Genomic DNA, 11,856 nt, shown 5'->3' with positions numbered 1-11,856 from the left:
ATCTTGGTACTTCAACTAGAAATAGCCTGGGCAGTTTCTGTCACCTGGTCCCAGGTAGAGGTGGGACCTGCAGATAAAGGAAAAATCCATGCCTACTCCAAACTTACTTTAAGTAGAAAAAACCATCTTCCTCTGGATGACTGTCAGGGACCACCTCCAGGTGTGTGCCCCACCCACATCCCCACATCTTTACCTCCTCTGTGTATACCTGTCTGATTCCAACTGTCAGCTCCTGCTTCTCTTTGCCTGAGTGTTTTCCCTAGCTACTGGGACTGTTTTATCACCTGTGGGGAAGACTGGAGAAGTGCCAGGAAGCTAGTGCTGCCCTCCCACTCCATCCAGAAGCCCTAACCACTGACTGATGAGAATTGGTGTGTAACTACCCCAGCTGCCTCGCTCCTCAGGTGCAAAATTCCTGAGGTACGCATTTTATAGCCTCCCAGAGTTCCCAGCTGGGATTAAGCTTCAGAAAAACCCACAGTAGTAGCGTGCTCAGTAGCATCCTGTATTGGGCTTCCTTCTCTCTGCTGCCTCCCTTCCCTGCTCCCCTGACTGGTGCCTTCTGGGATTGCGGCCCAAATAAACCATCTGGACCCACCTCCTGTCCCAAGGTCTGCTGCTGGGGGAACTGAAACAAAGACAACTTCCATTCCAGGCAAATGATCCCACCCTGACCAATATTCACATAGGAATTGGAGCTAAGGTTAGGATTTTCATCACTGGCCTGGGATATCCGGGCTCTCTAGGGATGAATGCCAACGAGTCAATCAATTCTACTTGTGTGCAAGGTCTCAGGACTGAGCTAAACTAAGATCTGGTCATTTGACAGCATTTATTGGGTAGTGGGTCTCCACTACAGATTTATGTAAGCTCAAGGCCAAGTTTCTGCCACTTGGCTTAATGTCATCCTCAGACTGAGGATTGCTGGTGCTATTGAGAAAGGAACCTCTTTGACTACGGAATGTGGGAAGTCCAGAAAGGTGTTCCATTTGCAAGGCCCAGAAGATGCCCCAGTTGCTTTGTAGAAGGTGTCACAGACCCAGACACAGGCCCAGGTTTGCTGGCGGGCCAGTCTTGTACTGACTCATCGTCAGCAGTTTGACTTGCTGATTTATAGACTACAAGAAGGCCTGGTGTGATATTGACTTGGCTAATAGTTTTCATCTCAAGTAACAACTGTGATCAGTAGCTTTGTTGAAAATGATTCTGTGATCATGGTGGTTTTGTGGCATAGCAGAGGCTGTTGGTGTCCTGTCCACATCACCTCGGATTACTGTCCCTGAATTTGCCAACAATATTCTACAACAAAACCTAACTGGTGATTTTTCCTCCATGTAGGTGGGAGGGGCAGGCCAGAAACACTAAAGGGTTAATTTCCTGGAAGCACCCCTCAGCTCACAGATGGAAAAAAAAAATGTTATATTAGTTTGCTTGGGCTACCATAACAAAATACCATGGACTGGGTGGCTTAAACCACAGAATTTTGTTTTCTTATAGTCCTAGAGGCCGTAAGTCACAGGCCAAGGTGCCAGTTGATTTGGTTCCTGGTGAGGGCTCTCTTCCTGGTTTGCAGACAGCTGCCTTCTCTGTGTCCTTACATGATATAAAGAGAGCACTCTGGTGTCTCTTACTCTTCTTATAAGAGCACCAATTCTATTGGATCAAGACTCTTACTCTGATGACCTTATCCAGTTGTAATCACCTCCTTAAAGGCTCCATCCTCAATACAGTCATGTGGGAGGTTAATGCCTCAACATATGGATTTTAGGGAGGCACAATCCAGGTCACTGCAAACATGGTAACTGATTAGCTATGTCTGCTGTGGATGAAGGAAAGGGACAGTGTGGACTCAAACGGTGGCTTGAGCAGCATTTTGGGATTGTTAGGGATAGACATCATGTCTCATTTATATCCACCATGGCACCTGACCCATCCTGGGAACCAGAGTGTGACCACTATCCAGTTACCTCCTGTGTCCAGTGCAGATTAGAACTTTGCAGGGCCTCAGCTGGGAGGGCCCTGGGCAACAGGAGCTGCTCAGAGCCAAATAAAGCAGGGCGTGAGTTTTGGTGCTCTGAGCTGGAGGCCACGCAAGCACTGAGAATGGGGCAGGATGACCAGAAAGCAGCATGACCTCTTGCCCTGTGTCCAGGAGAGATGAATCCCAGGTGCTGGCCAAGAACACCAGAGAAAGAAGTGGAGGCCTCTGAAACACAAGAGCAGCCCATCTGCCCTGGCAAGTGTGCCTGTCCAGAAGGCTGCATTTGCAGGTCATGGACGCATGGGTTGAGAGGGCCAGGGTGTCCAGAGGCCAGAGCCCAGGAGCATGGCCAGGAAGAGAAAGAGGAAAGCCTGAGGCCTGGGGCTAGACACAGGGATCACTGGATCATGGGTCAAAAAAGTGGCTTTCAGGGTCAGACAACCAGCCAATCATCCAGGGGACATATCTCAGGGGACAACTGGGACTCATCCTAGAGGGGTGGGTGGTGGAGTGAATGGGCATAGGAATCTTGCCTCCTTACCCTCCTTCCACCCAAACTCTGAGGCAGGTGAGCCATAAGGTGCCTAGGCCTGGGGGCGGTGGGGTGGGATGGGGTTGGGGTGTGGCTCAGATAAACAGCCCTGGAAACCACAAGCTGCCCCACCCAGCCCAGGCATGGCCCTGCAGCCTCTGTGTCGGATTGGATCTAATTTCTGAGCCTCTGTACATCTGGGTCAAATTTGGTTTGGTCTGTCCTGGTTCTCAGCAATGTCTGGAGAACCACCACTTTGGTCCTGACCAGAGAGCTGGGCGACTGAGTCCTCAGTGGCCCTATTATGCTCCCAGGCAGAGCTCAGGCCTGCTAGCCTGCTCCCCCTCCCCCAACGGTCCCCAAGAACAGACGTGGGGCAGGGAATACTTGCTTAGTGAAAATCAGGGGCTGTTTAAAAAGCCCAAGGCACAAGAGGGCTCCCCCGGGGCAGGGTTTGGAGCTGCCCCTAGAGCTGCTGAATGGCTGCTGAGAAAAGCAAACTCACACCAAGGAGGCAGGTGAGAGGCCGGGCGGGCGCCACCTGCATCTGGTTTATTGTTCTGTTTTCTCCAAACTTAGCAGAGCAGAATGTGAGGCCACCTGGAGGGCAGCTGGGCCCACTGCATGGGGCCAGCCAGAGTCATTGTGAGTGTGTGGGCCAGAGTCCATGAGACATCCAAATACAGGAGGCCTGGTACCCCGTCTTCTGCCTCCTCCATGCCCAAAGCCCCCACAGGGAGGCATGATGCGGCAAGCATGAGAGTGCAGGTCTCAAAGGAAGTGGGGGTAGCTGCGGGGCGAAGCAGCTGTTGGAAGCTCCATGGGAGCCTGGGCAGGCCTCCCCAGGCTGCGGGGCGCCGCCCTTTCGCTGCACAGAAGTTGGGATGTTGGGCCAGTTGAGATGGGTCAGATGCAAACAGGACCTTTCCAGGTCACTTCTCCCTGAGCTGTCCTTTTTCCCACAATCCCCATCCCATGCTCCCCTCACCCGACATCCCTGGTCTGCACAAGATCCATCTCTTTCAGAGGAACCAAGACCCAGACAGCGAGGCCCAGAATCCCAGCACCTCCCTGGGATGCTCTCCTGCCAAGAGCATCTGCACAGTGCTGGGGCTTCTGACCACCCCAAGACAGGGAGGCGAGAGAAGCCTGTGGGGCTCCTAGCGGGAGGCTTGAGCATGGGGTGAAGGCCCCTCCCCGTTCCGCTCATGGGCTGAGGTCTGCCCATGGCCCCAGCCCTGCATCTGTCTGTGCCACCATCCAGGGTGTGGCTGTGAATCCCAGAGGGACCTCCAGTCCGGGCTCCATGGGAACAACAGCTGCAGACCTGGTGGGGCGAGAGAGGGAGAGAAGAAGGTCGGGGACGAAGGCTGGCTGCCAGGGGACAGGAAGCCACTTCTCTCTACCTGGTCAGCTTGGGTTACTGGGGTGGGCTATGTACCTCAGAAAGCTGTACAGATGGGCCCTGGGGAGGAAGACCTGGACCCCAGCTCCCCATCCCTGTGGGGCTGCTAGCGGGGAGGCCAGACCCAGCCAGAGACCTACCGTAATTACGAGTATGCCAGGCCCTGAAGCCCCCGGGCTGGAGAGTGGAACTTGTCGGAATCCTCAAAAGACTGGTCTGCAGTAGTCAAGGAGAAAGGAGCCATAAGCCATGTGCCACCCGGGGAGCCACCTGCCTGTCACTCTCTGGGCTGGAGACAGCAGGCAGGCAATATAGCACTTTCTGAAGGCAGTCAGCCATCCCTAGCTCTGGCCAGGGGCAGCACTGCAGATCAGGGATGAGGGGTGCCTCTCAGATGCTCAGGGGATGCAGCCCACGCCCTTGCTCCCTACCTCTCTCAAGAGAGCGACAACCCCAGGCTCCTTCTCCCAGGGTGGCCTCCTCCAGAGGGTCCATCTGCTTCCTCAAGCACATGGACATGTACCAGGGCAGAAAAGGAAAGAGGCCAGCCTCTAGGAGTACTGATTGACATACCCACAGCAGCATCCTATCTGCCTCCCCAACCTATGAAATTCATCACTCCACCACTCCCCACCCCTGCCTGACTCCCTCCCATGGTTTTCGTTGCTGGCAGGAGAAATCGGTGACCCTCTGTTCTCTCCATCCCTCACATTCTAAGCTCCAGACACACCTAAGAAAAAATACCCAAAACTTGGAAATAAGGCAAAAAAAGTGACTGTGTATCCTTTCAAAGTCAACCTTGAACATTATCAAATAAGCCCACCTTAAGAGTCATCTTATTCTGGGGCATGTGATGTCTTTTTACTTCACGCTACTGGCTAGGGCCCAGGCTTTGCTCTTTGGATGGATGTTCACTTGGAGGAGGCTGAGAAATGGCAGATGATTTCTCATTGGTAGAAAAGACAATCCCCAGAGGAAGGTTACAAGTTTATTGCTCTGTAGAAGCAGTTTGTAGCCAGCAATCTTATTTCAGCCCTCCTTGTTTTACTGGCTTCAGTCTCTCACCGTCTACTTTAAGCTGCTTTGTCATCCTGTTATGTCCCTCATTAATGAGTTAAATAAATTGTTGGCATATATTTGTATGTTATGTTTTTATGTATTTATTTATTTTTGAGACAGAGTCTTGCTCTGTTGTCCAGGCTAGCCAGACTGGAGTGCAATGGTGCAATCTCGGCTCACTGCAGCCTTGACCTCCTGGGCTCAAGTGATCCTCCCACCTCATCCTCCCAACTAGCTGGGACTACAGGCATGTGCCACCACACCCAGCTCATTTTTGTATTTTTTTTAAGAGATGAGGTTTCGCCATGTTGCCCAGTCTGGTCTTGAACTCCTGACCTCAAGTGATCTGCCCAACTCGGCCTCCCAAAGTGCTAGGATTACAGGTGTGAGCCACTGTAATCGGCCATGTTAGGTTATTAATGTTTTGAACGTGGGCTCCAAATCTCTGCCTTCCCACCCCCACACCTTCGACCCGAGGTCTTCTCTATCTAGGGCATTCCTCCCCAACTAAGAACCCCTGCCTCCTTCTTCAAACCCTGCTTGGGCAAGTCCTTCCCTGAAGATGGGCTACCCTCTACCCTCTGGATGGGTCACCTAGCAGCTCCCTTGCCCGCCCACCATCCCTGGCACAAAAGTCTGTTATTATTTGAGTCACCATCACAGGCCTGCCTGAGCTGTGCAGAGAAGGGTCCTTGGTGGGAAGGGGCCTCATTCTGTGTGCAGGGCAGGCATTAGCACAGTTCTCAGAAGTTTCTGGGCTGCACCTAGTTGCTCTGACTGCCCCCAGAACAGCTGATTCTGCGGGACGCCGCGGACATGTATCATCCTCAGTCGTTCTCCCAGGCCCTGAGCTTTCCCACCCTCTTTCCAGTGTCTCCGAACTCTCATACAGGCACCCTGGAGCACAGAGGCTCCATAGAGCATTGTCCACAGCCCCCTCCCCTGCCTCAGCCTGGTGGCTGCCCCACCTGCCCCTGCCTTGGATTTGGAGATGGCTCTGGGGCCCAAGTCACTGGCCTTGCTCTTGTGACAGGCATCCCAGCCTGATCAGCCCCCACATCAGGCTGAGGAAACGATGAGGGTGTCTCTTCCTGCATTTCAAGGTCATTCCCCAGAAACTAATCTCAAGATGCTCTTAGAAAAATACATTTTTGTGCTCAAATATATTTGCATCTCCTGTTTCCTAGAAGGTTCACAATGTACCCTGGCACATGAAAGGCTCTGACAAATTCTTCAATAGCCACTTATGTAATTTCAACACTGATTCTTTCCTAAGCTCTGTTGCTCTGACCCAGTATTGCTTTGGGGAATACTCAGTAGGCTGTGCTCTAACCTAACCTCTTCCAGATCAGTGCCCCACAAACTGCACTGCACCCTTCTGTGTGGGTGTGAACGGTGCCCTTCTGACTCATATATTCATTCAATAATTCGACTATTTATTAAGCACCTGCTGTGTGCCAGATTGAGTCCTAGGGGATCCCGTGGAAGCATCCCTTAGCCGGATAAGAAAACACCTGTAAGCCTCTTACGGAAGACACTGGCCCTGGCCCCCACTACCCCCATATACAAAGACCTGTTCCGCTCCACCCACATCCTGTTGCCTCCTCCTTTTCCACAGCCAGTCCCTTCCTCTGTCCTCCCAGTGAGTTTCCAATCACCACTTGGATAGGAAAGGTTCTACTGGTTCAAAGGTTCTGCTGCATGTGAGTAAAGTGAGGCAACAGCCATTTCAGGAATGGGATGTGGGAAGATGACTTGGTCTCAAGTCCTAATCTGTAAAATGTGGGGAGGGAAGCTGGGCTAAGCCTCGTCTAAGGTCAGTCCCCTTCCATTGTCAGCGACCCAGTGCCTCACAGTGGTGTGTGCTACCCTCTGGTGGACACAGGGAGGCACAGGTACAGGCGTGCAGCCCACCAGCTCCGGGGGTCTTTGCTCTGGGCTCAGCTGGATGGGGATGGGGTGTTGGGGTAATTTCTAGACCTCATCAATTGTGATTTGAGTCTCTTTCCCTTGGCCAAGTGGTCAACTGAGAGCATCCAGAGTGGCGACCATCCCAGGCTGGGAGGCCAGGGGAGTGGGGGCCAGAGGGACCTCCCTGGACCCCAGCAGAGCTCCCTGCTCTCCGTCCTCCAAGAAGAGCTGGTCAGCCAGCATGAGGCACTGGTGAGATGCGGATGGAGTGGGCCCCTCTTGCCCAGCTGCTCCACAAGGGCCCCTCCTTCCTGCCACAGTGAGGGAGGGTGGATCACTCACCTGGAAGCCCCTCTCCGTGGGCTCTGGGGCAGGCCTGGGGTGGGGAGCTCGGGGGGCGCAGCACGGGGGCGAAGGCGCTCCTCTGTTTGACGGCGGAGATCATGTTGACAGGCGAGAAGGAGAAGACGCTGGTGGTGGGGGCAGCGGCCGGGAGGGACATGGAGGAGGCAGCCGCCAGCGGGGGGCTAGAGGGCATGACTCCGGGGCGGGGCGGGGAGGGGCAGGCGCAGCAGGGAAGGCGGTGGGAGACACAACAGGGAGACAGCACCAGAGTGAGCAGCTTGGCTGGGGCCCCACGTGGGCTGCTGACCCAGGTACCAGGCTCAGACCTCACTGGGAGCTGTGAGGGTCCTGGGCTAGCCCTGCCTTCTTAAGGGTTCTGAAGACCTTTTCTTGGCGCTGGGGATGACAGGGCCAGACCAGGTAAAGACAAAAGCAAAACCAGAACATTCAATAAGACCAAACAGTGGGAGGTAACCCCCAAAAATGAGATGAGCAACAGCTGGACTATTTCAGGATTTCTGCTGAAAACCCCAGGGATTCTGAGGAAACATTTATGAGCCTTGGGGTGACAAGGCTAGAGTCATAGTTCAGGAGTCACAGAAGAGCTGGACCAAGTAGTCAGGGATGAAGTTTGGGGGAACACACAAGCTTCTGTTATAAGCCTCTCTGTCCAACATCACAAACAGCACTCCAACTTCCTCCTCAAATATGCTCTCCTTGCCAATGTCCCCTATGTTCCTCTGTCCCTCTCCCACCTCCCCCTGCACCTTGGGGCACTTTGTTTCCTTACAGCTTAATGCAGGTCCTTGTCATTTCCAGCCTGGGCCCGGTGGGGGGTCTCCTGAATCTCCCACTTCCAGCTGGTCAATTTAAAGCAAAGTGCAGGGATCTACATCCTCAGATCTTCCTGTTCCCAAACTCCCCAGCCACCCAGGCTGTGCCTTGCCCTCCTGGGAATGGCAAGGGAGCCTCCTGCACACAGGCTTTGCCTGCCCCCTCTTCCTGCAGCCTCCTCTCCTGGGGGCTCAGGGCCAGGGCATCGCTGGATCCCACCTTTCTACATTCTTATCTGAACCCAATTCCCTGCCCCTCTCCTGTAAAGACCGGTAAGGCTGTGATTTGAGTATTGTCCAGGCAGCAGGTAGTGGGGTTGGTGGGGCTTCCTGGAAGAAAGCAATAGCCTGAGAAGGCTGCCTTTGGCATCAGAGGACCCTCCTACTTCCCTTGATACAATAATGCCTTCAACAGCTGCCCCTCTTCCAAATGTCCTCAGCCTCATCTCCTTTAAGACAATAGTTACTGCCAGCTGGAGAGGCCCCCAGAGCCTGATGAAGGGCTTGAGACCAATGCCAGAAAATGTACTATAGCTCTTAATGCCCAGGGCTCACAGCTGCATTTTGCACCTTGGGTAGGTAGTGTGGGGAGTTTCGAGTCATTCCAGGGTTGCTGGTGGCTGAAGCAGAAGAACAAAGAGAGACCCAAGCAAACAGCCCCTGCCTCTCCGGCTGGGACAGTTCTGATGTCATTCCGGGAAGGTTCTGGCAAACTCAATGAGAATGACATCCCTTGGAGTTGGGCTACAAAGCACCTTGAACGTGGGGGGTGGAAGGGTAAGCCTTCGTCAAGACAGTATCATGAAATGGGACCAACCCTCCCTCAAGTCCAGTGTGTCTCCAGCTGATGCTGGGTTTAAGCAGCTCTAGGATTCTTGATCTTCTTGCTGAATCGGAAGACCCCAGGTGGGCTGGCTTCTTCACACTGCGGCAGTGTGTTCCTCTACTGTTGACCACAGTGTATGTGTGGGAAAGAACTGATGTTCCAGGCCCCACTAGTGTTGGCCCAAGGGGGCGCCCACAGAGAGGTTGTGAGGGTACTGCCCCAGAACTGAAGGGAAGGAGGAGCAGTCAAGCCTGGCCTGAGCAAAGAGCCAGGAGAGGCAGGGGCCTTGGGAGGGACGCCAGAGGGCCATGGCCTATGTGGACTCTGGCTTTTGGGGCCTTGGGTCCCAGAAGTTGAGCCCAGGCCAGAGAGGGCCAAGATCAAGCCTTCAGCCAGAAACAGCAGCAGGCAGGACACATGCCCTGCAAGGGAAGCCAGGCTGGTGGACAGACAGTGCAGTCTCGGCAATGGCAAATACGGGACATGGAGAGGGGAGGGCACCACGGGCAAAGCCATGACCAGTTCCTTCTGGGACAGCCTTCACCACTTCTCCAGCTCTCCAGAGTCGCCTTCAGGGACAACCTCTCTTATGATTGACAGGGAGGCTTCTTGCACGTGACAGGAGTGGGGGGATCCCCCAAGCCCTGGGCTTTGCATACAGTGGGCGCTTTATCAGTGTCTGCTGAATAGCTAAGCTAAAAAGACCTGTGAACTTGCTGATCTGGAACTTGATGTTGGAAGAGTCTTGAGGGCAGTGTAAAATGACAAGGCATCAAAGCCGTTCGGAATGTCACTCACTCATGACACGCAGACATTACCCGTCCACCCAGCTCTGAGCTCCCCACTCTAAGAAGCCAGATGGGACGTGGTCAGCGCCCACAGTCAGGGCTGGGTCTCTGAAATCAAACACTGGACCTTTAGGCACAGTGGCACATTCAGATCCGAGATCAACCTTTAGCAGGGGGTGGAATTGACCCTATTTGACTACGAGGAAACAAGTTGAAATAACTTGCTGAATGCCCGGCAGCTCCTGATTTGAACACTGAAACTCAAATTCTGTCTGATCACACAGAATTCGCTCGCTCTGCCGGACGACATCGCAGGGACCACATCCTCCCCACGTCCACCCGGCCTCTGGAGTCCCAGGGGCTGGGGGCGGCTGGAACCTGGCTTCCCTCGAGCCCTGAGTTTCCTTAGGCTTCCGGCAGGCGGCGCCAGCCTCCTCCCCAAGTCCCAGCGCGAGATGGGAAGGGGGCGGTGTCCCAGGTTTCAGATGGGCGCCCGCCTCCCATTAAAGCCCACTTCATGGGGACTGGAGGCCTAGAAGCGATGTGCATAACGGATCCGCAAAGAAGGCTAAAGTACTCTGGCCCCAGGACCCCGGGATGTGCAGCCTAGGGGTGGGGTTGAGGTCCCGCGGTAGGGGAGGTCCTAGGCGGGGACGGTGGGCCTGGCCCCGAGGGCTGAGCCAGGGTCGACTCTCACGGCGCCCGCGCCTCAACTCCTCCGGGATGGGCGGGGGCGGGGCTGAGCCCCGTTCCGCTCCCCGGCCCCAGCCCTTCCCTTGCCGGCGGGGAACACTCACTGGCGAAGGGCGAGGTGGCGGTGGAGCCATTGAGGAAGCTGGGGGACCCAGGCACGCCGAGGCCGGCCACTCCTGGCGCTCCGTAGCCGCCCAGGCCAGCTCCGAGGCCGCTGCCGTAGCCGCTCTGCTGCGAGCCGGGGCTGGGCGCGAACCCGCGGGGAGACGCGCTGCTGCAGCTGCGCGCGTAGCCTGCGAGAAAGAGCGCGGCCGTCAGGGGGCGGCGCCGGCCGGGGGAGGGGCGGTGGCGGGGCCTGAGGACCTGAGGACCGCGGGGAGGCGCGGCGCACGCACCCGGCTCGGGCCCCGGGGTGGCGTCCCCGACGGCGATGGCCAGCGGGCTGCTGAAGGCATTGATGCCCACGACGGCGGGGTGCGGGTGGCTTGGGGCCAGGGGTCCGAGCGGCCCGGGTGCGCGGGGGGTGCTGTACAGAGCCTCGGCCACGTCCGCCGCGCGCTTCAGGAGGAGCTCCTGCGAAGACAAGAGGGAGGTACGGCCGAGACAACCGCGGGCGCCGCGTGCTGGCGAGCCCCGGGCCCGGCGGCGCTAGGAGGGCGAAGGCGCCATACCTGGTTACTGCTGGGCACTCCGTACAGGGCCTCTGCCAAGTCGGCTGCCCGCTTCAGCAGCACTTCCTGGGGACAGGGGTAGAGACAGCGGGACGGAGGGCAGCCCCTGGGGGCGACGAAGGGGCCCTCGGGAGCCCCCCCTTGCCCGCAGGACACCCTCGGCCCCGCCCCACCCCTCTGAGTACCTTGGGCAGCCTCTCGGGGTCTCCGGGGTGTCTGGGAATGACTTTCTGTAGCCTCTGGAATCCGTAGTCAATGGTGGGCTCGTTCAGAGCTGGGGAGGGGGGCGTCGTTTGGAGGACGTCTCCCCCGCAGCCCCCGACTCCCAGGGTGAGACGCAGGGCGCCAAAAGCAGGCCAGCGCCCAGTCCAGGAGCCTCGCTGCAGCCCCCTCCACCAGGCCCAGCCCAAGTCCCCCGGAAAACTCCAGGCACGCCCGGCAGCGAGGTTCGGGGAAGTTTCAGTTCCTTCGTTTGTTCATTCAACAAATATTTACTGGGCCAGGCTCTGTCCTCTGCCCTAGGCGCTTGGCATGAACACACCGGCACCCATTTGTGATTAGAAAAAAGGGAAACTGGCCGGGCGCGGTGGCTCAAGCCTGTAATCCCAGCACTTTGGGAGGCCGAGACGGGCGGATCACGAGGTCAGGAGATCGAGACCATCCTGACTAACACGGTGAAACCCCGTCTCTACTAAAAAATACAAAAAACTAGCCGGGCGAGGTGGCGGGCGCCTGTAGTCCCAGCTACTCGGGAGGCTGAGGCAGGAGAATGGTGTAAACCCGGGAGGCGGAGCTTGCAGTGAGCTGAGATC

General features: G+C 56.1%; 1 protein-coding gene across 2 annotated transcripts in view; it reads right to left on the bottom strand.

Moving 5' to 3' along the window:
• Positions 1-3,014: 3,014 nt before the first annotated feature.
• The window catches only part of EBF4 (early B cell factor 4), a 63,115-nt gene continuing 54,273 nt past the window's right edge, over positions 3,015-11,856 (bottom strand). The window contains exons 12-18 of one of the 2 annotated variants that reach the window (XR_003121484.1): positions 11,230-11,318; positions 11,045-11,110; positions 10,769-10,946; positions 10,478-10,666; positions 7,231-7,312; positions 4,059-4,134; positions 3,015-3,840 (exon numbers count right to left, since the gene is read on the bottom strand). Coding sequence is in view for 1 of the 2 variants with exons in the window: in XM_025399487.1 (XP_025255272.1) it covers positions 4,064-4,134; positions 7,231-7,428; positions 10,478-10,666; positions 10,769-10,946; positions 11,045-11,110; positions 11,230-11,318 (791 nt within the window). In the remaining variant the exon portion in view is untranslated. Of the gene's footprint in view, positions 3,841-4,058; positions 4,135-7,230; positions 7,429-10,477; positions 10,667-10,768; positions 10,947-11,044; positions 11,111-11,229; positions 11,319-11,856 lie in introns of both variants that reach the window. The other variant, XM_025399487.1, reaches the window with a different exon arrangement.

Source organism: Theropithecus gelada, chromosome 10 (genome assembly GCF_003255815.1).
Source record: "Theropithecus gelada isolate Dixy chromosome 10, Tgel_1.0, whole genome shotgun sequence".
Lineage (NCBI taxonomy): Eukaryota > Metazoa > Chordata > Mammalia > Primates > Cercopithecidae > Theropithecus > Theropithecus gelada.
The sequence above is the reverse complement of the archived record's forward strand: the minus strand, read 5'-3'. Positions and strand labels throughout refer to the sequence as shown.